General features: G+C 39.8%; 1 protein-coding gene across 1 annotated transcript in view; it reads left to right on the top strand.

Annotated features, from left to right (window-relative positions):
• LOC150011403 (uncharacterized) overlaps window positions 1–21801 on the top strand; it is a 47929-nt gene extending 26128 nt beyond the window's left edge. Inside the window, exons 2-6 of the mRNA XM_090275107.1 lie at window positions 11269–11452; window positions 13494–13628; window positions 13771–13839; window positions 15754–15807; window positions 21797–21801. Coding sequence (XP_090131233.1) covers window positions 11269–11452; window positions 13494–13628; window positions 13771–13839; window positions 15754–15807; window positions 21797–21801 — 447 coding nt within the window. The remainder of the gene's footprint in view (window positions 1–11268; window positions 11453–13493; window positions 13629–13770; window positions 13840–15753; window positions 15808–21796) is intronic.
• The last annotated feature ends 5955 nt before the right edge of the window (window positions 21802–27756 follow it).

Genomic DNA, 27756 nt, shown 5'->3' with positions numbered 1-27756 from the left:
AAGCCTCATGCATCACAGAATAAAAGGCTGCAAACCCAAGAAGGAAATCCTTGCCTCATTTAAGACTGGATTTATAATAACAAAGCCTTTCACTAAATGAATAGCAAAATGAAGCAAGATCAAATTGGAGATTTTCATCACAGCAGGCCTGACTTTGTACAAAAGATGAAAATACAGGGAAACAAAACTCTGCGCTTATGACTCAGTCAAAGCAAAATTTCTTTAACTTCCTATAGTCCTGCCATCACTTGCAGTGTTTCCTTACTGATACAGACCTTATAAATCTCGTCTTTCCTCCCCTTCCATCTTTATGAAGCCACTAATAGGAGCTATGCAAGGTGTTGGGGTGTGGAGTAGTCTGGGCCACACTAACAGCGTGTCCCACAGCAACACTACACCATCAGCCCCTTAAGAGGATAGATGTTTTTTTCTCTGACCTGGAGGGATGGCTGTGTTTTGCAACTATGAGAGGCATGCAGGGTTTTTTCTTTTATCTTCTCTGCCATCCGGGCAGTGCTGCCCTCATACAGATGGTTCGAGATGACTTACCACCATACCCACATCCCATACAGCAGGACGGGGGAACATGAAAGTGGAGGACATTCCTCTTCCCTTTGAGGACTAAGCCTAGATGCTGCTTGCGTTCCTTCTGCTTATTTTCTCTGGGAAAGGCTGTCTTCATGTGGGGCCGTCTTGTACACAAGGATCCTATTACTCTGGGACAAAGAGGCAGAATGGGTATCCGGGATAAGAAGTAATCTCTCTGGGGTGCAAATATGAAAGCTCTCGGTTCTTTCCTTAAAGTTGCTTACTTTGGTGGAAGAAAACAAGTGTAAATAGGGAATTAAGCATGTTTTTTTTGCAGCCCTGTGCTGTTAATTAGCCCAACACTTTTACCATCTAACGGTTTCACTCCCTTACTCCCTTTTGTCTCCTTTCCCTCCGCCTAAACTATGCTCTTGTCACGTGTTAAAAAACAAAATTGAACGGAGTAAGTTTTAAAGATCTTATTGACTTTATTCAATGATTCATGAATTGGACAGCACCCAATCTAGCAGATAGAAAGGAGCGCTGAGGAGATGAACAAAATGAAAGACTTTTATAGGCAGAAGGGAGCAGGAACACCGGAGTTGTAACAGCAAAAAAGTGGGTTGGTTACAGCAAGGATATTTTCTATTAGGGCGTCCAGGGTCTCGCAGGCAGGTTACCTAACCAGTGCTGATCGGGACACCTCTGATTGACTGGTTTGAGATCCCCTTACTGGGAGAGCTGAAACTGTAATTATGTCCTGGTGTGGTGACATGGAGCTTAGCACAGCAACTCCATTTTGAGCCTGTTATCTTATTTTAATGCTCTTTACCTGAAAACAAAAATAACTGCCCCCACCAAATAAACAAACGAACAAACCAAAAACCTCACTTTCTCTTGATCGTTTTCCCTTTTGCTTACTCCCCTACTTTTCTTCATTTTTGACCTCCCTCAGCTGTATCTGATGCTCCTTACCATCTCCTTATCTTCTGCCTCCATGTCACATTTTGGTTTTCTACTTATTTTTTTTTTTTCTTTGCTGATTTTTCTTCCATCTTCCTAAATGAAAGAATTGCCCGACACCAGGGTTCTGCCTGGTCCTCCCGTCTTTCCACCTCTCTCTTGGAGTTGTATCCACTGTTTGGTCACAGTCACTACTTCAAAGCAAATCAGTCACACATCTCTATTGAAGGGGACAGAATTTGCTTCTTTGGGATACTGATTAAGCTAGTTAGTTTTAAGAAACAAAAGACTCAGGACAAGCCTTTGACATTTCCCTAACTACCTAAAAGAATTCAGACAGAGGACTGGCTCCAGAACAGAGATATAATCACAGGTAACTGCAGTTCAATATGATGTGTATGATAGGGAGAAAGCTAGCAAGACAGGTTTGATCCAAGACCTCTGTGACCCATTGCTTTAAGACAGTCCAATAAACATCTCTCTACTAAACATTAATTCTTCATATCCTTGTAAATTGCCTTCTTGCCCTATGAAGTACCAACCTCTCCCCCTGCCCCCCACTGCCCCACTTAGTTTAAGATGGCATTTAAGCCTTAACTGCCCAACCTGTCCTTGGGTCTCATATTCTTGTGAACCCCTATGTGTACAAATGTGATAAGTTTCATTATTTCCTTCCGTCAATCTGTCTCGTGTTCATATGATTATTAGTCCAGCCAGAAAACTTAGAAAAGTAGAAAAAATTTATTTTTCTGCCCCCACTGTTTTAGCAAGGCAGCCAGGAAAAAAGAAAATTTACTGACTGGAACTCCATACATTCCCTTTAGGCTGCACCAAATGAAACCCTGGGGTATCTAACACAGGCTGCCAGAAGGTAAGGATTCTTATCACATTAAGCATACCCCCAGGTCTCTGTGGGATTCAGAGGAAGCAAAAGTTGTGAGAATATTTTTTGTCTTTCTAAATTTAGATTGGCAGGAAAAAATATTGGTGAAACTAGTTTCTTGGGCAAACACAACTGTGGTAAAGATTTGGTTTGAATCTCTTATTTTCTGTAGATCTCATTCCTTCCAGAGATGGTCATTATCTCTGCCAGCTTGAGGATGCATATGCAACTGGTGGGCTGTGGATCCAAGATTAGGGAATCTAAAACCTTATCCTGTTTAAAGGGAGGGAAATATGTGATTCCCTGTGTTTTCCAACAGCTGTTTAAAAGACAGTGCCCCACATCTTATTTAGACTACGATGGAAGTGAATTTTTGCTTCTGTATCCTTCATTCCCACTTGTGGAAGCCTCTTGCATCCTTAGTTAGGCCACAGAAGGGTTACTGGTTTGAATCACTATAGATCTTACCATCAATGGCCGGACAATGGATCCTCTGAACTGGAAACATTCTAAGTTAAAAATTTTTTGAAAGAAAGCCCTCATATTCATATAATGACAGCCATTATAACTCTCTTAATAAGATGGAAGGACAGAAATTAGAACAAAAAACAAAGTCCATTCAGACCCTTTCCTATTTGCCATCAGATATTGTAAAAAATCAGGACATTGAAAGTACAATTATCTAGCACTTAAGAAAAAAAAAAAAAGAGGAACAAAGTGGCAAAAATCTTGCTAAAGACAACCTAAAAGTTTCATGTCTGAATAACTTGGCTGGGTAATCAAGTTGGAAGCCCCAAAATATGGCTAGACAGAAATGTGGGCTAAAGTCCATTTTCAGCTAGGGTCCTACCAAACTCCTGCCGACCCTCAGGGAAATTAGAACTTCCGTCCTTGGTCTAGGGCCAGTTGAAGAGCCATACATTAAAAATGTAAAAAAACAAACAAACAAACAAAAAAAACCAGGAAGGATCCTTGAAAGTTTATCTATATTTCCTGAGCCCAAGAAAAGAAGGAAATAAAATTTCACATTGTCTCTTTCTTCTCAATCCAGAACAACTGGTTATTGATCCTTTTTCTCCCAGGGAGAGAGATGTGTGCCTGTGTCTGAGGACTTGCATTGGCTTTCTGCTTGCCTGGGACGTGTCAGTTCTTTCTTTTGACTGTCGGAGGGAATGACTCTGGAGAGTGATCAACTTTGCACCCTGTCGAGTCCATGAAATTGTTTAACATGGCCAGAAATAATTAGTTTGTCCTAGCTGAAACCTGAAAATATATTTTTAAAGAATTTAATAACTTCATGTTCAGAAATCTGGCAAAATTGGCAGTTCAGTTTTCAAAGTCTGATAGGAAAGTTTCTAAGCCTCCTCAGCAATTCCCCAGGACCTTCTGTGAATGATCAGGAATGTAAACAGCCCGCAGCTGCCTGAGACTGAACAGATCAAAGAGAAACAAAAAAAAAATGGAACAGAGTGCTTTTAAAAAGAACAAACTGCTGAAAATTCTCCCACGCCCAAGTCTAGTCCTCACTCACCCAGCTTCTTTAAAAATTGTTTGTCAAATGAACTGATGATGACTATAATTTTAATAGCTTTTTGCTTTAAATATTGATTTAAAAAGGTCTTTTGTTTCCTGCATCCAACAAAACAACACAAAACTGGTTTCTCTTAAACTACCTAGGACCTAGAGCATCTTGGCAAATTATACTGTTGGGAGCAGAATTGAAATATTTATTTTTTTCTCCCTACTTGATTCCTCCAGAATTTAGAAACTCTCAGTGAGTATTCTTATTTTCATTGCGATATATATAATTATTTGCATAAGTTCGGTAAGGATCTGTTTTCCTTATAGCAAGACACAGTTGGAAACTGATTATATACCAAGGCTTTGGTGGGAATGTCATGTGTGAAAGAGGCATGCATGCAATCAAATATGATGAGAGAGCTTTAAGGAATTAAGATGGACTTATGGAAGCCTCTTGGAAATGTTGGGCTGGTATCTCGCTTATTGGGTTCCCAACAATCTTACCAGGTAAGAAAGGTTACTTCCTGGCAGGTATAGGAACATCAGGATATTTTGAGAACCTCAAGAAGAGAGAAATTACTCCAAAGCTAAACATACTGTAGGGAAAATCTGATAGCAAGTAGGCAGCTTGCCCTCAGCCTCCAGATGCTGGTAAAACTTTAACCTGGCCCAGGGCAGGTAGCTTAGTCGTTTAGAGCATCATCCTGATACTCCAAGGTTGTGGGCTTCAACAAATCAATGTCTCTCTCTTGTTCTCTCTCTCTCTCAGCCCCTCTCTCCCTCTCTCCCTTCCTCTCTCTCTCTCTCTCTCAAATAAATAAATTAATTAATCTGTAGATTCCTTATGAAAAGTTCCAGTAAAGTAGATTTAAGAGCCTATATGATCAATGATTATTCTTGCTGTGCTTATATAAATAATCAGGTCAAATTTATTAAAACTAGACTTATTTTGCAAATAAATTAATCTTTATTTGGCTATCTGGTAAAAATGAGGGTGATTTAGAGAAGAAGAGTTATGTTTCAATAGTAACTATCATATATACTTATGGATATTAGATTCTAGTTCAGTTCATTGTCTTTGAGGTTTTGTTTTTCACCAAAAAACTGCACTGGATCCTGAATTTTTCTAGTTTTCTCAAATATTTGGCTGCAGTTCTTCAAACTAACATTTTCAATTTTCTCCTATTCTTTGACTTGAAATCACTGAGAACTAAAATTGCCATTTTTTTCCCTGAAGTCCTGCAAACTTCAGCTCAATGATTAGATATAAACTTCAAGAAATCACCACAACTCATGCTTAGACACTCCCATGCCTGATGCTGTGTAAGACACTTAGAAGTTTTTCTGGACACCTGATGACATCATTAGAGACATTGCAAACTGCAACAAATACATCAAGCCTGACATCTAGAAACATGGCAGCCCTCCAGGCTCAGAAACCATGTTTTTAACTTGATCTAAACATTAACCTTTGTTTGTTTCAATAGAAAGTTCTCTTATTAAATACCTGATTACTTGCTTATACAATATAGATCTACTTTGGGGGGCCCACCTGCATCCCCACTTCCTGAAATGACACAAAATTGTTTAACTGAACTGATCTACCTTCAGGACGAAGTGATTGCTCAATGAAATGTGGAACAATCTACCTACCAACTTAGGTTCTGGACTATAAAACTTCTTATTTGAACTTAAAAAAGTAGATAAAATTTTTATTTTTCCACCCTCACATTACACATATAGCAAAAATTATGATCATGAACCAAAAATCTCATGGACTTCAGCCTCATGTTTTCTGCTGCCTGTGGTATATTTTTATCAAGATTCTCTTCAAGCACCTAAATTTCCTCTAGTCAAACTCATCGTGCCCATTCCTTCTGCAAATCCCCTCCTCACCATCCTTCTACTCTCTCAGTACCAGTGAGAAACCGGCTCCTAGTTTGACCCCTCTGTTTATGTCACTGTAACAATTTGCTCTTTAAAAAGTTTTTAATTATTATTTTAAAAAATTATTTTATACTTTATTTAAAATTTTATTTTAAATAAATTTACTAAGATATAATTGACATACAATAAATTGTGCACATTTGAAGTGTACAATTTGATAAGCTTTGGTATATGTACACGTGTATGTAACCATCACCAGGTAAGAGAATGAACATATCCATCACCCCCAAAAGATTCCTAGTGTTCCTTTGTAATCATCCCCACTTCTCCCTCCCTCCCACTCCCGTGCCACCACACCATCCCCAAATATACTGCTCTACTTTCTCTCACTAGAGATGAACTTGCTTTGTGTACAGTTTTATAAAAATGAAATCGTATAGTATGAACTGTTTTTTATAACATACTGATAAGACATTTATATAACTTATGATGTGATCACCCTGATAACTCTAGTACCCATCTGACACCTTACGTAGTTATTACAGTATTATTGACTATATTCCCTATGCTAAACTTCACATGTCTGTGACTGTCTTGTAACTACTAATTTGTACTTCTTAATCCTTCACCTCTTTCTACCTATCTCCCAACCTGCCTCAAATCTGGCAACAGTAAAAATGTTCTCTGTATCTGAGTTTTTATTTCTGTTGTGTGTATTTGTTTTGTTTTATTTTAGACTCCACATTTAAGTGAAATCATCTGGCATTTGTCTTCCTGTGTCTGACCTATTTCACTCAGCATAATACCCTCTAGGTTCATCCATGTTGTTGCAGATGGCAAGATTTTATTCTTTTTTATGGCTGAGTCATAGTCTTTTGTATGATGTCTGTCTGGAAAAAGTCCAGCCATTGTTAATATAATGAGAATGATTTGCATGACATCGATGTAACCTGGCAGCTAAGGAGAGTGGACTGGAGTGCACATGCATGAACAACGATGACTTCATTGTACTAATTAATGGGGGCAGTAGATGCTATTGGGTGAGCGTGTGTACTGTGTGGCTGTTGCATTCAAAATAACTGAGTGAGCAGAACAACGAAACTGCATCAGATTTGTGTGAAGCTTGAACATTCCTCCATGGAAATTATTGGGATGAGTCCGAAGGCCACAACTATGGGCAACTGGTGACTGGCAGCTTTATCACAACAATGCATCATGTCTTGTGCAGTTTTTTGGCAAAATATCAAATCACCCAGGTGACTCGGCTCCCCTACAGCCCAGATTTGGTGCCCTGTGACTTACAGCTTTTCCCAAAACTAAAATCACCTTTTTAAAGAGAAGAGATTTCAGATTGTCAGTGAGATTCAGGGAAATATGATGGGGCAGCTGATGGTGATTAGGAGGACTATGTGAGGTCCCAAGTTGCCTTCTTTGACAGGGACTGAAGCACCGTTGTCCTATGTACAATGTTTCTTGTATCTTTGTCAATAAATGTCTTTCTCAGGCATAAGACCTGGGTTCTGGAAATTCAGGTCTGGTTTTAGCAAGCCCAGCAGTAACTGCTGGCGCCAGGGACTGACTGTGTCCTTCAAAAGCATCCTTATCTGCAGATAGGAATTTGGCAACTTCTCTGTTCTCAGAATCAACTCCCGCTCTCCCATCAGAGCCATCTGCAGGGAGTCCCTCCAACCTCCCCACTCAAATCAACTCCCCTGCGCCCCTTTAAAAACCCTTGCCTTACTATTGTTCCGGGATGAGACCAAAGGGCTGACACCTTCCTGCCTTCCTGGTCTCAGCTTGCCTGTCACTGCTGGCCAGATAAACCTTTAAAACTTATGGTCTGTTCTCCAGTCATTTCTCCTCTCGCTCTTGTGAACCTAAACTTAACAGTCTCTATTTTTCATATTACATGGATGGGTACTTTCTAGAGAGACCTCTTGTGTATATAAGCACCACTTCTTTATCCATTCATTTCTTGATGGACACTTATGTTACTTACACATCTTGGAATAATGCATATGGACGCATATGTCTTTCCAAATTAGTGTTTTGGGTTTCTTTTGATAAATATGCAGAAGTGGATCACTTAGTATCTTGTTATAAACTGCCTTTATATAACCCTACAAGATCGGGCTGGTTCCTCTCTGGGACCCACTATGTGAATTACCTAATAAATATTGATACTTAAGTGGTGAGAAAGAGTAACATGTCATGAAGGGAGACCAAATTGCTTCCATATTTCAATATATGTAGAAGTCATGAGGCAGCAGCTCTTTCACTGACCCTGGGGGAAACTGAGGCACATAAAAATGGTACCAGGATCTTTGGTACCATCTATTTTTAGGTGGTTGAGCTGCAAAACAAAAATTCTAGAGGAAGTTAGTAATTTCTGCCCCTTCAATACTTTAACTCCTAAGGCCAGCCCTCTGAGTTCAGAGCTTCTACACTGCACATTTGGAAGTTAATTCTTGCACTTTTCTGGGGTAAGAAATATTCTCATATTGTGGCTCATGCAGATAAAATTTCCCCTTCTTTCACTGGCCTATGACTTACTCCATTATTGTCTCATTTGAGTTCTGTTGTTTGCTCATGTTTTCTGCCCACCAGTTTTCCATGAGCTTCTTGCTACCCAAGCACTTGACTGCTGTGTTTGGGTTACACTTCATTGCACAGGGCTTGCCAAGGAAATTCAGTTTCCAAAAAAGCAAAATGTTTTCTCATGTGTACGTTTTCCTCCGCCTTTTTTTTTCAGTTTGACAAATTTATTAGTATTTTAGTAAAGATATACATTACACTAATTTCTCTCTCTCTTCCTGACCATAAGTTAATATCAATTTGAGTCAAGAAAGGAATATGCAGGAGAGGGCTGCTATTTTAACATAAACAGTAAGATGGACAAAAATGAAAAGTTTGCTTACATTAAAAAGCAAGTATCTTGATGTAATTAAATCATGTAAGGAAGAACTAATAGTTCTATGTACATTTCCATTGTTTTACTTGGGGCTTTCTCTAAACATAAGTGCAAGTGAACAAAGTGTTAGGAATAATACAGGTCGCTTCTCTAAAAGCATTACTTATGAAAAGAGCTGAGCACCTAAGACCTGGGTTCCTGGAATTTAGGTCTGGTTTTAGCAAGTCCCCACAGTAACTGCTGGTGCCAGCAGCTGCCTCTACATCCTTATCTGCAGATAGGAATTTAGCAACTTCTTTGCTCTCAGAGCCAAATCCCCCAAAGCCATCTGCAGGGAGTCCCTCCACTCCACCCTCCCACCCCCCCACCCCCGCCCCCGCTCTCCTTGCTATTGTTCAAGGCCATGTTTTGGTCTCAGCCTGCCTGTTACAGCTGGCCAAATAAACCCTCTGCACTCATGGCCTGTTCTATCATTTCTTCTCTTGCTCTTCCAAACCTAACAACAACCATTAAGATGGTCTGAAGCTGCCTGAAAATTTAACATTGTAGGAGTTTTCAAGGAAATCATCATACAGCACTTTTCTTTTATCTATGACTATGCCTTAAAAATGTGTTTAACTGTCATATTAGAAAAGAATTCATATACAATACAAAAATACACCTCCACCATAACACATAGTTCTGACAAAGTATATGTGGTCAAGATAGTCTTCTATCAGTCTTTAAAAAGGAAACTGTTCCTTTTTACTTTACCCAACCCACACCCCAGTTTCAAAATAGATCAATTAATTGTCTGGGTCAAGGGCGTTTCTAAGATGAGATTTTATATTTCACTCCCATAGCCTCTGGTTATCAGAAAATCCATGCTTTCCTTTATTGAAGGAGTGTGGTCTTGCTGATGTTGGTGTATCCCTTCCATTGGTCTTCACCCTCATCTTCGCTTCGGAAGGCATTTCCTCTGGTTCTCTATCTTTGTCTTAATTAAAAGTGGCTGCTACTCAAAGGCTTTTTGGAGCAAGAGTTGGAAGAGTTTCTCTAGGTTTATTTGACCCGAATTTGATGGCTATGGCTGAGGCTACCTATAGCAAACCCAAACATGGAGAATTTTGTAGGCGGTGCTGGGAGGCCTGCAGCTGCTGCTTCAGCTGATCAGTTCTCAGTTCTGCGATGGGAACTTCCCCCTTCATTACTGGAAGACACTGTCTTAGTTTTTACAGGTGTTCCTGCTTCCTCAGGCTTCTCCTCCCCCACCTTCCCAGCAGTGTTTTCGCCGTGGCCTCCATGTAGCTGCCCCAGCCCTACCTTTAAGGTGAAGTCTGTGCGGGGCCACACTTCACAGGACAAAGCGGCCATGAGGAGATTAGGGAGATAACTGGATTCCGAGGAGAAACCGTTCAGTGGCTGAGAACAGAGGCCCTAGCATCAGACTGCCCACTGGTGTGCTTCTTGATTCTACAACACTGGACTGTGTGATCTTCCGTAAATTCCCTAAGCTCTCTGTGCCATGGTTTCCTTAACTAAAAAAGGAGACTAATAAGATTACGTTAGGTTTGGTATTGGATAAAATAACACATACCTGTGGCACATAGTAAAGCACATTATAAATGTTAGCTGTTATTGCTGTGGCTGATGTTGCCAACCCTGTGGGTTCTGAGATACAGGAATCAGCAGAAAACAGGCCTAAAGGACTCATGGGAGTTTAATTCTGTGATGGGAGTTGTGCATATGTGTTAAACACCTGCTTCCCAGGTAATGGTCGAGACTTTTAATTGAACTCTGAGGCTCATTTATGTGCTCTAGTTCCCTTTGCATATTCTCAGCCCATTTTACATCTACTATGAGGATTAGAGTCTGTGCTTCAGCCAAGAATGCATTGCAGCTTAATCCTGGCTCTCTGGAGGACTGGGAAAGTTGCTAGCAGGATCCAAGTCTACACAGCCAAGAAGCACTTGATGATGACTTTCCTGCAGAATGGGAATATCGCCAGGTGAATCTGCAGTCATCGCACCTTTTGGCCTAGGTTCCTCATCAGAAAAATGGGGATTATAATGACTCCCTTATAGGACCACGGTGAAAATCAAATATAATAATAGCACATGTGAAATCGTATCATTTTATATACATCTACTATATTGTAGTACTAATGGTAGGGGTAATTATTATTCTCTTCAACAATTCTCTTTGAGAGACCAGCTTGGGCTAGAAGGCTGCTTGCAGTAGGACTCTCCCTTACAGTCTAAGCAGCCAGTGATGTCTGACTGCCATTCTGACTCCCACCTTCTGACACACAGCAGCACTTCAGAAGCTCAGTAAGGCAATATTTGGCTCCAACCTAGAAGACAAACTTGCCACAGTGGGCTAGGAAAGTTCTCTGTGAGCTAGTGGAACAAGAATTTCTCTGTGCTTTGAAAAGCAGATAATAAGTGCTAATGGTAGAGGGACAGCAGCAACCAAGGACCTTATCAGTTTTCCCCAGGTCCTTGCTCCAGGGGCATTCCCATTGTGTGAGAACAGGTGAGCCTCGCCTTTTTTTTTTTTTTTTTTAATAACCACCTAAGAATGCTGCTGCCTTCAGGAATCTGGGGCTGAGCATTCTATAAAAGCTGAGCAGAGTAGGTTCAGCACACTGCAGATCTACCACCTGCCTGCTCACCTTCTCCAGCGTCCTGTGCTCCCCATCGCCCACATCATGATCAGGAAGGCCCTTATCCTCTCTACCTGGTTCATCTTGGCTGGGGCTTTCCCCCTGATACTCCCACGTAAGTGGACCATTGGGAATTTTTTTGGAACACAGGGCTAAAATCCTCTCATGGTGTGTGCACCTGTGTATGGGGGAGGGGGTATCAGGGTGGGTGGTCGTTGAGAGAGAGAAAGGTATGCAATGAACATTGTAAAGTGAATTGGTTAAAAGCTTTACAGTGATCCCTCACTTATTGCGGGTATTTCGGTCTAGATGCGCCCCCCACCCCCGCCCCGCGATAGGTAAAAATCCGCGAAGTAGGAATCTTACATTTATTCTACACTTTTAAACCTACGTAACTTTAACAACATATGTATACAGTACTATGAAATCCCGCGATCGAGCAAAAAATCCGCGACAAATAATTAAATTTAACATTAAAAAAAATCCCGCGATACAGTGAGGCCGCAATAAGTGGACCGCGATAGGTGGACCGCGATATAGCAAGGGACTACCGTACCGCAAACTCCCGCAATATGGTGAGGCCGCGAGAGGCGGACCGCGATATAGCGAGGGACTACCGTACAGCAAAACCCCGCGATATGGTGAGGCCGCGATAGGCGGACCGCGATATAGCGAGGGACTACCGTACCGCAAAACCCCGCGATACGGTGAGGCCGGGATAGGCGGACCACGATATAGCGAGGGACTACCGTACCGCAAAACCCCGCGATACGGTGAGGCCGCGGTAGGCGGACCGCGATATAGCGAGGGACTACCGTACCGCAAAACCCCGCGATACGGTGAGGCCGCGGTAGGCGGACCGCGATATAGCGAGGGACTACCGTACCGCAAAACCCCGCGATACGGTGAGGCCGCGGTAGGCGGACCGCGATATAGCGAGGGACTACCGTACCGCAAACTCCCGCGATACGGTGAGGCCGCGATAGGTGGACCGCGATAGGTGGACCGCGATATAGCGAGGGACTACTGTACCGCAAACTCCCGTGATACAGTGAGGCCGGGATAGGCGGACCGCGATATAGCGAGGGACTACCGTAGCGCAAAACCCCGCGATACGGTGAGGCCGGGATAGGCGGACCGCGATATAGCAAGGGACTACCGTACCGCAAAACCCCGCGATACGGTGAGGCCGGGATAGGCGGACCGCGATATAGTGAGGGACTACCGTACCGCAAAACCCCGCGATACGGTGAGGTCGCGGTAGGCGGACCGCGATATAGCGAGGGACTACCGTACCGCAAACTCCCGCGATACGGTGAGGCCGCGGTAGGCGGACCGCGATATAGCGAGGGACTACTGTACCGCAAACTCCCGTGATACAGTGAGGCCGGGATAGGCGGACCATGATATAGCGAGGGACTAGTGTATTCCAGTATTTTTTAAAATATTATATTTAATTATTTATTGCGGATTTTTTGCTCTTTTGTGGGATTTTTCAGTACCGTACAGTAAATACTAAAATAAATGTAAGATTCTTTGTAGATTTTCACCTATCATGGGGGGTCTAGAACGTAATACCCACAATAAGTGAGGCATCACTGCAAACAGGGTTCAGATGTACCATTCTATAACACACCATGTGTATATGATGTTTACCGGCCCAAGTCAAGCCTTTTCCACCACCATGTATCCCTCCTTTATCTCTTCTACCTTACCCCACTTCAATTACGTTCTTGATAGGTACCTTGGAAATAGCCGTTTGCCTTGCTCTTTGCCTGTCTTTGTTTTTAAGTTTTCAGGAACCTGGAAGCATTATACAGGAGTTGTATTTGGAATGTTTATTCTGTCCCAGTTTGTCTCATTCACATTTAGAGGCACAATATCAAGTGTGTTTCCCCTAAAGTGACCCTTAGAGAGGATGATGTAGTGGGCACTGAGCAACCTCCAGGGTGGCAGTTAGTATTCTGGAATTTCTAACAGTTGGTAAAGAGAGAATTGTGGTGAGATCCCATTTGACTCAATATAGCAAGTTATGTCTGTGTTTTCCCCAGAAAATATCTAGCTGGGAATGGGAAGGATGTGGAGGTGGTGGAGATATTCTTGCTAGAAAGTGTTTGAGCTGTTTTCTTTTTTTCTGGACATTGACTATGATGCAGACATTTCCAATGACTCAGAGTTAAAAGCTGAACTACGGAAGCTAATTGCTGACCTGAAGTCAACCATTGACCTTGACCCCACTGGTGCTGCAGAGCTGACCAATTATGTTTACCAGGAGACTGTAAAGGCTTTGGGTAAGTAAGGGTTCTGACTTCAGAGGGTGCCTGAACAGGAGTAGGTGGGCTCTCATCTTTTGCATATCTGAAGGAAAGGCTGCTTTCTTCCACTGTACTGGATTTGCTGCATAAGGTGTGACCACACCCATTTCTCATTTAGTTTTTCTAGAATTTTCTGCTGATGTGGAATTAAACATCTCCATTGAAGAAACCATTGACAGCGCTACAGGTAAAAATTCTTGCCTTCAAAAAGTGCAGAAATTTCTCCCTGCCTCCCTTTCCTTATTTATAGCTCATTACATTGGAATGTCCCCTGATAACTTATACATTTGGGAATACTTTGCTGCTTTGTTCTCTGAGGTGAACTAAACTTTGCCAAAAATTCTTTGAAACTTGAGGAAAACTGAAGCATTTTTCCAGAGTGTCAGGAGATGGAACCATTTGAATACAAACAAGCTCTAGCCTGGATGCCACCCTGCTCTGGTAGCTGTCCTGCTGGCTTTAGAGAAGCCCAGTAGCCCAGCCCTACTGGGCTTTTCTAAAGAGGACCAGCTTCCTGTGTCTCCAAGGGGTCGATGGATGTGGTGGCAAGAAGGTGATTAGCAGTGTCCTTCCCTTTTCCAGTTGATTACAATTCAACTCACACAGGGAACTTTTTGAAAAAAGATTATGTAAGTATAAATCTTATTTGAATTTAGGCTGAACAGAAGGAAAGGGATTTAAAAGCTTCATAAATGAAGCATTGGTCCTATCTCTGCCCATCTCTCTCTCAGACCTTCATCTTCTTTCACTTTCCTGTCTTCCCCTTAGCCACAGAGTCATAAAATTTCAATGCCTCTGTCACAATAAACAAAACCCAACAGCTGTGGATGCCTTTATTTTTGCTAAGAAAGTGCCTTGGACTTTACTTAGAAAAATAAATTTTAAACAATCTGATTCTTATAGCTACAAGTAATAGCTAACATTTGTTGAGATTTACTATATTCCAATGCTGCCCTAAATGTATTGGGGGAATATACGTAGTAGTTGCAGGACTCTAGAAATTATATTTTAGTGGTGGCTGAAGAGCCTGTTAAAAAAGAGTTGGTTTCCTGGCTTTAAATTCTTCCTTCACACTACCTACTTACCTTCCTCACAGAATACACCTCATTGGCAAAATGAACCTTTATTTCAGTATTGTGCTCTAACTGCCCACCCTGTAGTGGTTGATTATAAATTAATGTAAATTAATGCTCTTACCCTAACCCTCCCATCCTTACCCCCATTTCACGGGGCACCAGGAAAATTCTAATGCTTGACAATAAGAGCAAGAAGCAGCCTCATGGCCCATATCCATCTTGTCATTTCTGCTAATGTACTGAACCCCATTGCCTGCTCATCAAGAGATGCTTTCTGGTTGCGGCAATTACTAATAAACTGAGAAGTACATTTTTATTTGTTTTTTTTCAATAATGCATTATTTTTTTCTGTTTTATTGAGATATAATTGACATATAACACTGTATAAGTTTAAGGTGTACAATGTAATGATCTGATAATATGTACAGATTGAGAAACTTTGGTGTTTAATAGAAAGAGAAAATTCATGGAGGCTTTAATCTTTGAAATTAAGAAAAATGACGCACTTATTTCTAGCAAGTGTCACTGATGATTATTCGGAAGAGCCAATCACTGGAGCATCAGCTAAGACCAAAGATTTTTGACTTTTTTTTTTTGCCTATTCTTGGTCTTTGAGGGACTTTTTTCTTCAAGGCTTTCAAGGACAGACTCAGGAAGTGGGGCTCTGGGAGGCCCTCTCCCCATAGTTGCACCCATCTCAGCTGGCACATGTTTGCTTAGCTGAGTCCCTTTCTGGGGAGAAGACAGGATAGGGCTCTTGCACATTAAGCTATGACTGGTCCATGTGATCTGCTCAGGAACTTCCAGGTGTGAGTGGAGACCAGCCCTTTATTAAATCCTTCTCATGGAATATGTGTTTTATTTCCACAGGCGGGATCAGGCATGCCAGAGTGCTGTGATGGGTAGAAGGGCAGTTTTGGTCACACCTTTCCTTGGGCTGCGTGATGCTGTTAGCTTAATGCCAGACACACTATGAGTGATACTTACTGCAAATGAATAAAAACCATTTATTTTCTCAATTGCAGATGACCCCGACGACTTCCCAGAAAGCGACGACGAGTTCATCTCAGTGATTAGTTGTAAGTATCTTCTCTCTTGCCCCTGATATCTTAATAGGGATTTGATACCATTTTCAATGCTGGTTTCAGTCCACTAGAAAAGAATTCCAAATTTAACAGCCTTCCAGGATGCTGAGACCAGCTATAAAATCTAATAATGAAGGTTAAAGTCAACCTCTTTTCTCTCTGAGGTTTAGCTTCCAAATCTAATTGTTTGGATTTTCAGTAACCAAATAGGCATAGGGTACAGAAGTTCTCTCTTTAGAGTTTTCCAGGACTTCTTTCTTCCCATCTTTCTAGGATGTGTAATCTTATGAATCCATCCTATGAAATCTTTTAAAGGGAGAGCCTGCAAAAAAGGCATCAGATTTTCCCATGCATAAATATATAATTCAGTTAAAAAAAACTATAAAGCTTAGGAGCTCTGAATCAGGATGTGCCAATTTTAATACTTGGCCTTACTCTTGGCTTTTTTGGAATTCACTAACGTGGTTTCTTCATATCATTAAATGGATAACTGGACAGTGTATAAATATCTCACTTAAGGCAAAAGGAGAGGGAGGGAGAATAAGCAATTAGACCTTAAAGAAATTCAGTCACATGCACAAGATCATAGTGGAAAGTGGGAATGATGGACCTAATCTTTTGGTAATGCCTGTTTTTTAAATTTTATTTTTATTTTTTATTTTAGAAAATGAAGCAGCCTCTCCATCAGCTGTGATCAATAAATGTTCATTTGAAATGCATTTTGAGAGGGGTTTTTATTTCATGAGACAACAGACTACTTAGTTGTCCTGTGTGAGTACCAATAATCATGTTATTCCTCTCCGACAGAGACTTTATTATCAGGCTCCAACTCCTCATGACCATAGGAAAGCATGAAATGAGCCTATGAAAACTATATTTGTTTTTCTAGTCCTGCAATAAGAATTTTCCCCAAAATTTAGTAGCTTAAGACAACACAGACCTATTATTTTTAGAGTTTCTTAATTCAAAGTCTGAAAGGCATCTCACTGGGTTAAAAACCATGTGTCAGCAGGGCTGAGTTTCTTTGTGGGGGGCTTGATGGAAGATTCCATTATCCTTTCCTTTTTCTTTGGCTTCCTTTCATCTTCAAAGCCAGCAATGACTGGTTGGTTCTCACATTATATCACAGAGTCACTGGCGCTGACTCTACTACCTCCCTCTTCCACACTTGAGGACATTCGGCCCTTTCCCATGTAATTTAACCTAGTCACTGTTTCTGGGAATTCATAGGTGAGGTAAATTCATTATACAGTGATCCCTTACGTTCTAGAACCCCACCCCCCCACCCCTGCGATAGGTGAAAATCCACAAAGTAGGAACCTTACATTTATTTTAGTATTTACTGTACAGTACCGCAAAATCCCACGATATAGCGAAAAATCCACGATAAATAATTAAGTATAATATTTTTTAAAATCCCGCAATACATTGAGACCGTGATAAGTGAACCGCAATATAGAGAGGGACTACTGTATATAAAAATCAGAATCGACAACTTTTTCACTTCTTAAAAAATATCGTACCACTTTCTTCTGTCATTCATGTTCAATGTTTCCTCCTGTCATTTGTATTGTTTCCCCGTGGAGATGTGTTGTTTTTCTCTTACTGCCTTCCAGATCTTTCCTCTGTATTTATTATCAGATATTTGATTATTATGTATCTTGATGTGAATTTCTTTGGGTTTATTTTAGTTGGACTTTGCTTGTCTTTTTAAATCTTAAAGTTTATTTTTTTGCCAGAATGGAAAAACTTGCAGTCAATATTTCTTTGAGTTCTTTCTCAGGTCCTTTCCATTTCTCGTCTCCTCAGATGACACACATATTAAGCCTTTTGCTATAATCCCATGGGACCCTGAGCTGTGTTAGGTCCCCCCTGTCCCCACTCATTTTCTCACTATTGTTCAGACTGGGTAATTTCTATTGTTCTGTCTTCAAGATCATTTATTTTTTTCATCTGCTGTTGAACTCAGCCATTAAGTTTAAAAATTTTGATTATTATAATTTTCAGTTTAAAATTTTCCTTTTGTTCTTTTATACATTTCAAGTTTTTGCTGGGACTTTTTCTTTGCTGAGATTTTCTATTTTCTTAAATTTGTTTTAAGCATGTTTATCATTGCTCATGGAAGTATTTTTATGACGACTGCTTCAAAATCTTTGTCAGATAATTCTAACATCTATCATTTTCATTGTGGCATCTACTGATTTTCTTTTTCATTCAGGTTGAGATTTTCCTGATTTTTGGTTTGGCAAGTGACTTTTTTCACTGAACAAGGATGTTTTTGGTATTATGAATTTTATTGAAATCTTCTGTCTTAGCTGGCTTCTTCTGACACCACTTCAGCAGGAGAAAGGTGGAGGTACTGCATCACTGCTAGGTGGGGCCGAAATACAGGTTTCCCCCTCAACCTCTGTTGGGGAGAGGGATTCCTCATTATTGCTGGGTGAGGAATGAAGTTCTGGTACCCCACTAGGCCTCCTCTGATACTACGTTGTCTTGGAAGAGTGGGAGCACCTCGTTATTGCTTCTCATGTGGTCTACATTGGTACCATCCCAGTGTAGAAAGGAGAGTGCTTCTTCATTGACTGAGGAAGGTGAAGTCCAGACTCCTCTTCTGGTCTCCATTGACGTCAGGGGTTAGGGAGACTCAGGCTGTCAGATGGAGATGAAAGCTCCAGTTCCTACTTGACCTTCTCTGGTACTACTAACCCAGAGGATTGGGGCACCTTGTTACAGCACAGCAAATATGGAAATCTTAGCTTCCTGCTTGGGTCATAGCTTTTTCTATGGTGTTTGACAAGTAGAGTGGCTATTGTCTAAATATTTTCTGTCTTGCTAGGCTCTTTCTGGGTCATTTGGAGACAGAGAATGGGCTTTTGTTAGGGCTTTTTCATTTGTATCTGTTGGTACTTCTGTGTCACTAGATTATTCAGTTACAAGTCAGAGATCTATAAACCACCACCCCACCCTCCCAGCCCCCAAAAAGAAAAAAAAATCTAGAGAACTTGCAATCAGGTCGTTTCTGGGTCCCTGGATTTGTACCTATCTCAAATGTCTTATTTTCTCCAACTTTCAGAGCCTTCTTATGTCCAGGGCTTTTACATGTACACAGTGGAAGGAATAGGGGAAAAAGTATATACTCCAACTTTTTGGAAGTGACACTTGGTTTATTTCAATTACGAATAAAAAAGAAACAGGTGATTTTTAGGTGAGACTGGGCTTTGTGTTTCCTTTATTGAAACATCTTAGGGAAGATTACTTGGCTATACCACACTTCCCTGTATAGGGAGAGGATAGGCTGAGCCTTTAGTTTATCAAGGTGCAGAATGATTGGCATTATAATGAAGAATGAGACTTAGATATCATTGATGCTCACAAGCCATCAGATGATATATCATGATAGATTCATCATTATTATTCCTTTTAGATGGACCTTCTGCTTTTGCTGAAAAGAGTAGCTACTTGTGAAATCATCCATTTTTTTGGATAATTCATTTTTAGGAGGTTGTCATGAAGAAAAAAAAACAAAACCACCTCTTTGAATAAAAGAATAAATAAATGACTTTGCATTTGTTGAACTTTATTGCCATATGCCATGATAGGTAATTTTACATACATTATGCACTTAACTCTTATAAATAACCCTGTTACATTATCTATGACAATGTGGGTTAAAATTATAAAACTTATATGAATCCTTAAGCTTTCTCATACAAACCAATTTTTTGATTATGACAGGAGAACACTTTTCAATGTAGAAAACTTGGATTAGTGTAACTAAAACAAAATTTTTAATTATTTTATTTAATATTAATTAATTTAAATTTAAACAACTGCATGTGGCTTATGAGTACTCTGTTAGACAGTGTAGAGCTAAAGAAAACAGGGCTATAAATCAAATAAATACATTAATGAATGTGTAATTACAATAACTTAGAAGAAAAGGAACATGATTCCATGCAAGTTTATAACAGAGGGGTCTGAGTAGGAGTTAACTAGGCAAAGAGAATGTGGAAAGTAGAAAACATTCTAGGGTGTGGGAAGAGAATACATGCTCTGGAGGGAAGGAGGAGGAATGATAGAAGAAGCAATTCTGCAGTAGGGAACAAAAGGAAGCATGAGATCTGAGGTGTGTCTGGAGAGGGGACCAGTTCATGCCAACCTTGATGGCCACTGTCAGAATTTTAGTTTTTATCGTAGGAGCTCTTGGGAGTTTTAAAGCTGGGGCTGGCAGAAGATTATTACACTATCACATATATGGTTTGAAAAGCTTACTCTGGCTGCAGACTTCAGCTTGGAGAAGGATTTGGAGGGAAAGCTAGAATGATTACAGGTCACCAGGTGCAATATTACAGTGTGCAGGTGAGCATGGAAATGGAGGTAGAGAACAGTGGATAAAATTGAGAAATACTTGGAAAATTAGAAAAGGGGACAAAAGTTGGTGATGGATTTTTTATGTCAAATGAGAGAGCCAAAGCTATAGATTTTGTATTACATTAATGGTTGAATGGTGGTCTCTAAAGTTAGCATCACCAGATTAATTTTGTTTTGGGAATATTGAGTGGTGCCTTTAAAATATTCAAATGAAGATGTCAAAAAGATAAAGATGTAAAGCTCAATAGAGGTCTTGGCAAGGGACATAATTTTGTATCATTGGCACATATATGATAATTGAAGTTTTATAAAGGTATAATTAACAAAATGATTAATTTAAAGCATGCAATGTGATGGTTTGATACACATATACATTATGAAATGATTGCCACAATCAAGTTAATTAACACATCCATCACCTCACACAGAGACATTTCTTTAGAATGAGTTTTTTAAGGAGATAGCATATAGTGAGAAGAGACAAGAATTTAAAACAAAATTGGAGAAATTTCATAATTTCATGGCTAAATGGAGGTAGATGCATCTGCAAAAAACACAGGAGGCTGTAGCTCCTGGATGGTGTTCACTGTGACTTTGTATTCATCATTGCACCCTAAACTCCTAATAAAATAACTGTCATAGAGAAGAAACCCAATAAATATTTTATAAATGAAATAAGTAATGAGGAACAACCAAAGAGTTAGAATATAAAACAGGTACAGGCCAGTATCAAAGGGAGAGAATGTTTTAAATAGGACAGAATTGTAAACAATGTCTACTGCTGCTGAAAAGCAAGTTAAGAGAAAGACTGAAAAATGTCCATTGATAACAACCTGGAAATTATTGGTTACCTAGTGTGAGCTGTTTGAGTGGAATAATAGGAACGGAAGTCTCGGTTTATAAGCCTTGGAAAGGCTTTTGTTTTGACTTCTTAGCATATTGCTAAAATTCTTTCCTAGAATATAGCTGAGAGTGACCTCTAGTTTAGTTGTAAAAACATGTTTTATTCCCTTTCTTCTCAAAGGCCATCCCCCCCAAAAACAACAAGAGACAGAAGTGGAAACATCATGTTTGATAAACCTTATAGGACAAATATTAGCCACAATACATGGAAGACTGAAAATAGGCAGAATGGTTAACTAACAACCTAACAGAAAGGAGAAAAGTAATACTCAAGTACCTGTGGAAGTCCGATTGGGGGCAAGTGATATCAAATAGAAGTATGCTGGTAGATCTTATAGACCCCTGGTAGGGCTCAAGGATTGTAGACACCAGGTGTTGTGATGATTAGATTGGAGGAGGGGTAATAATAATGGTGGTGAGACAGGTAACACAGAACAGTGAGGTTTACATCCTCCATTTTTTCAGCAGGGTAGAGTAGTTTTATTCTCTAGAAAAACTGAACCAGAAGGGTACTGGACTTGGGGGCAACTGCTACTGAAGAGGATATGAGAGAAATGCTGTTGAAAAAGAAAAAAACAGGACATAGTCCCATTTATTTATTTTTCTTTTGTTTCCCTTGCCTTGGGAGATATATCAGATAAAAAACTGCTAAAAGTAATATCCATGATTTTGCTGCCTGTGTTTTCTTCTATGATTTTTATGGTTTCAGGTTAAACATTTAAGTCTACGATCCATTTTGAATTCATTTTTCTGTGTGGTGTAAGAAGGTGGTCTAGTTTCATTTTTCTGCACATATCTGTCCAATTTTCCCAACACCACTTATTGAATAAACTGTCTTTAGCTCATCATGTGTTTGCTTCCTCTCTTGAATATTAATTGACTATTAAGGTGTTGGTTTATTTCTGGGCTCTCTATTCTGTTCCATTGATCTATGTGTCTGTTTTTATGCCTGTACCATGCTGTTTTGATTACTATGGCCTTATAGGATAGTATGATATTAGGTAGCATGATTCCTCCAACTTTGTTCTTCTTTCTCATCATCACTATTACTATGTTGGTTTTTTGTTGTTCCATATGAATTAAACTAAAAAGTTTTTGTACAGCAAAGTAAACCATCAACAAAATTAAAAGACAACCCACAGAATGGGAGAACATATTTGCCAATACATCTGATAAGAGATTAATATCCAAAATTTATACAGTATTTACAAAAATCAACATCAAAAAAGCAAACAACCCAATTAAAAAATGAGCAAAGGATCTGAATAGATACTTCTCCAAAGAGGACAGATGGCCAATATACACATGAAAAGGCGCTCAACATCACTAATCATCAGAGAAGTGCAAATTAAAACCACAATGAGACATCATCTCACACTTGTCAGAATGGCTAACATCACTAAATCAACAAACAACAAATGCTGGCAAGGATGGGGAATAAGGGGAACCCTTTTAAAGATTGGTGCAGTCACTGTGGAAAGCAGTATGGAGATAACCCCCCAAACTAAAAATAGATCTGCCTTTTGATATAGCAATCCCACTTCTGGGAATATATCTGAAGGAACCCAAAACACTAATGCCAAAGAACATTAGTACCCCTATGTTCATTAGAGCATTATTTACAATCACCAAGATATGGAAACAGCCCAAGTGTCCATCAGTAGATAAGTGGATAAAACAACTATGAGATATTTACACAATGGAATACTACTCAGCCATAGAAAAGACTTTACCATTTGCGACAGTATGGATGGACTTAGAGATGTTATGCTAACTGAAATAAGCCAGTCAGAGAAAGACAAATGCCATATGATTTCACTCATATGTGGAATCTAGTGAAAAAACTAAACTAACAAGTAAAACAGAGACAGACTCATAGATGGCAAGCAGATGACACTAGTTGTGGGGGAGGTGAGGGGGTAGAAGGATTAAGCAAAAAGGAAAAAGGACTCATGGACAGGGACAACAGTATGGTAATTGCAGGGGGAAAGGGGGTATAAGGGGACTAAATGGTAATGGAAAAAAATATAATAAAGATTAGGTAAAACAAACAAACAAACAGGACAATGTAATGAAAGCCTATAAAACAAATGAAGAGGTGCGCCAAATCTACTCTGGCTAGATCCAAATTCCCAGCAATGAGGATTATTCCTGTCAAGCAGGAGTTAGGAAGATTTAAGACTCAGAGACAGAATCGAGAGACATCGTCAACAAAAAAGCTACCCAACGTCCCTACTTTGAGGCACATGATTCTACAAAGCTCTTGCAATGCATGTAGAGTTCTAATTGCCTTACTGTCTAAATCTTCCATATAAATACAGAGGAAAGGCTCACCAGTTGAAAATCTCCCTCAAATAAGGCTGAAGTAAAGAAATAGTAAAAAGGATATTCAGAGAAAAGATAGTCAATATGAGGAGCAGAAGAAACCTTTAAGACACTCTAATTAATATATTCGGAGCAATATTGTATCCTTGAAACAAGAATAGGACACTATTAATAATCATTCAGAAAATAAAAAGAGATATTGGCTATTATTATTAAGTTGAATAGAAGACAAAGTTAAGGATTTCCCCCATAAAATAGAAGAAAAAGACAAAGAGAAAAATAAAAAGAAAAGTTCAACTAACACAAACTTCAAAGGAAACAGAATATATTAGGAAAGAAATTATCAGTGAAACACTACAAAACATTTCCCAGAACTTAAGAATGATTCTCCATATGGAAAGTGTCCAATGATTATCCATAGGCCTATGTTTGCAGAGTGCAATGCAGAACGACAAAAGGAGGCTGGTGTACTATATCTCTAAATATCTGAAAGTGAGAACTGAGCTAGAACTGAGGTTCAGGTCATGTTTCCTCCCAAATCCTCCAGCCCATTCCTTGGAGATTGCCATTTTGGCCAAGCTTGGAAACTAAAGGAACTATGTCTCCCTGTACCAACTCTGACCCTGCAAGCTGAGAAGTGAGAGGGACAGGATGTCTGCTGGAATAATAGGAGGTAAAAGCTGGTCTGGACCCAGGGTTTCCTAGAGAGCCCTCTAGGCAAGGTTTCCTCTCTCTTCTCTCACTTCTGATTTAGGATTTCCAGGACCTTCTACGCACCTTCCCAGACTATACCACTGAGCACAGGAGTGTTAGGAAATTCAGCTATGTGGTGGGTGGGACAACTTGTTTTCCTAGAGCTTTTGGTTGACCTGAGGTAACTAGGTTTATACAAAAGTAGTCATTTTATTCTCTGGTGCCCTAGGGCAGAAGCAGAGCATTTATTGTTAATGCATTCTTAAACCTCAGGCCTGGAGGGTCCCAGTTCAGCCTGAGCTCTTTTTCCATAATTCCTGCTTATTTTATTTACTTGTTGAACTTTAAAAATATTTTCTAATGAGATTAAAAGGAAAAAAAATGCCTTTGGTTTTGTTGTTGTGTGGGGTCCCTTCTAAAGCTCTGGCCTAGACCAGTGGTCTCCCTTGGAATCCTGAGTGTCCAGTACAATAAATGGAAAGAAGAAGTCCACATCAACATATATCTAATTAAATTGTAGGAATAAAATAATGATCCTAAACATTTTATGGAGAAAAACGGTTATATGCAAGGAATCAAGAATCAGAATGACAGTGAAATAGCAGCAGAAATCAGAAAACAGAGGAATAATATTATAAAAATTCTGAGCAAAAATAATTTCCAACCTGGAATCTTATATCCAGTAAGATTGTCAATTGAGCATGAGGCTAGATGAAGGTCACTCTCAGACATGAAAGATCTCAAATTATTTTGCCTCTTTTGCAGTCATCTGCAAGAAGATATGGTAGGCTATGCTTTACCAAACAAAAAAGAAAAACCAAGAAAGAGGAAGGTATTAACTCAAGATGTACATCAATTATCCTCCTTAAGAGGGAGAAAAGAAAATTTTCAGCACAAAAGCAAATGATTTGAGAGGGTGAGGAAAATTGTATTGGGAAGGACTTTACAGATCTGTTGGAGGTTGTAGGAAGTCTTAGATGTTTACAGAAAACTAAACAAATGAAGAAAAGTTCATTATTAACTCCAGGAAAAACAAAACAGTTTTGCAAGGAAGGAAATGCAAGTGTAATTAATAGGTAGTTTCAGATACAGAGCAGTGTTGACAGCAGTGACAAGAGGATAGAACTATAAACAAAAGGCAAAACCACCTCATTATAAAAAGTCACTACCAAAGATTCTTCAGAACCTGGATGTGAACACCTCATTGTAGGCCTTACTAGGAGGAAGCAGACCCATCGCTGTGATAACTTTTTATATCATACTTACTGGCAGGGCAAACATTTGTTAACTAAACATTTGCTCTTCTCATCTTCCTGCGAATTGTCTCCCCACCCCCGACCTTTGAGTAAATGTTTAAAACAGTAAATAATATTTAGCGGCATAAAATCAAAGCATCGTTTAGCAGGGACACTGGACTTGAGAGGCCTGGTGTGAGGCAGGACTGAGCAAAGAATGATCAGGCAGAAATTTGAAATGGGAAGTGGGGAGGAGACAACCAAAGGGAGAAGACTGCTTTCCTTCCTCATTACAAGCTCATTTTAAGATGGGTAATCATTGGGAAAAAGGCAACTTATGGGCAGTGTTTCTCAAAATTGGAATGATCTTGGACCACTTGTTAAAAATACAAGATCTTGCTACTTTATTCCAGAATATTTGAGTAGAAATCTCTAGAAAGGGGTTGAGGACTAGGCAGTTTCAACATGTTTCCAGTTGATTTATTGGCACACTAAAGCTTAAGATCTGTAGGAGTTAGGTCCTTTGATGGAGAGCGAACTTGAATCATACCTGTCAATGAATTCCAGATTATTTGGTTGGTTGGCCTTGGAGATGTCTTGCTCATCTACCTCCTTGAGGGGGTGGGGTGGGGTGGGGCGAGATGGTGGTGATGATCTTCTGGTGTGTGTGGTGTCTGCCAAAGACCACCATCTTGGGTTTCAGCGTCTAAAGGAGGTCTAGGTAGGGATTCTTCAGAAGGCGGTCCCTCAGGCTCCTGATCTGGATTCTTACTTATGTTCTTTATGTCTGAATAGGTGTGGCGCAAGAAGAGATGAGCTTAGTGATGAAAGATTCCCCTCCCATGTTGATCTCTGATGACAGAATTGGACAGTCCCTTTCTCCCAGAACTCATCTCTCAACTACTAATCTTCCTTCCTCCCCACTGTTTCCGTATGCAGTACTCCTCAAAATCTGCTTACTACTGATGGAAAGTCTTAGTTCTTTGTTCCTGAGACAAACATGTGCCTTTGAATTTGGTTATAAAAAAAAAAAAAAAAAAAGAGTTCTTAGATATCTTACAATTCCCAGAGGATGCATATCTTAACAATTTCCCAGGACAGAAAAGATGCAAAGGGATCATAAGGGTCAAGTTATGTTGCCAGTTACATTTCGTGCCACTGACATAACTTGCTCACAGTGACTCCGAGTCTGTTCACTACAGCCTCCTATGGAAACTAGAGCTGGTTACTCAAGCTCCAAGACCAAGGTAGAGAAATACTGAGAAAGAAAAGAAAGATCAAGTGATGGCCCACACAGGATTCACTAAAATAATTGTGGCAAATTTTTCTCAGCTACAGGAACACAGTCAAGTGGAGAAAAACAGAGAAAAGGGGCCCAGATCCTTCATTTTTGCATTTTTCCTTATACTATATACTTATAGAGAGGAACATCGGGGAAGAAGGAAAGAGTTATGGAGTTCTCAGTAGAATGGAAGAATCAGAATTAGGACTACTTTCCTTTTTGACCATCTCTCAGCAGTCATTTCTGGCCTGAGAAAACAGGCAGCATATTCCTGTTGTCATCCAAGCCAGAAACATCCCAGAATCAAGGTTCCCCAGAATCAGAGTTGCGTAAAGCTTTGCCTGTACGTTTAGGGGTACAAACATGAATCAATTTCTGATAAGAAAATGATGATGATAAAACACTGGAGAAATAAAAAGTTTCCAAGAAAAACAAGATAAAAGAAACGCTGATTGAGGATTCATAGGGATTTACCTAGTATTGCATTTGTAGAGTCTTCACAGATGACATCTAGGAAAAGAAGCACAAGATGAAATGAAAAGTTATGTCCCAAATCTTTCAAAGCTCACAACTGTTCTGCAGGGAAAGGAAGCTCCCCACCACAACCTCTATAACCTCTACATGAACTTGTCAGTCACTGTTTGTGATAGTGTTGGGAAGGGAGGAGATGTAAGGGGTGGCGGGACAGTTATTGTGCTGAGTATCAACCACACACTCAGAATAGAAAAGGTCCTTTTTGTCCTCCTTCGGATACCTCAAATTCTAATGCTAATTTAGGTTAAGTGTTGCAATATTTTAAGGTTATGTTTTAGTATACTTCAGTCATCCCTCTTTCTTCATTAAATACTTTACTTATATTAACATGCTTTCTCAAGACACATGACTAGGAGTAAACATTTGAATATAATTTCCCACATATTGGTCACAGCACATTGAAATATTAGATGTGATGGGAGAAAAGTGAGAAAATTGGGCCCTGAAATCTCTATATAACTATGTAGAGAAAGAGAGGAATTTATTATCCTAGTCTCTATGTCTGAATCGTCTCTGATGAGGGCTTATCTCCTTCATCTATATCATGCTCCCTAGTAAGGCCACCTTCATCCACTGCCCACTTTGATCAGCATAATAATA

Source organism: Furipterus horrens, unplaced genomic scaffold (assembly GCF_987537825.1).
Source record: "Furipterus horrens unplaced genomic scaffold, mFurHor1.1.pri manual_scaffold_4, whole genome shotgun sequence".
In the NCBI taxonomy this organism is placed as follows: domain Eukaryota; kingdom Metazoa; phylum Chordata; class Mammalia; order Chiroptera; family Furipteridae; genus Furipterus; species Furipterus horrens.
Note: the sequence above shows the minus strand (reverse complement) of the source record. Positions and strands in the feature narration are given on the sequence as shown.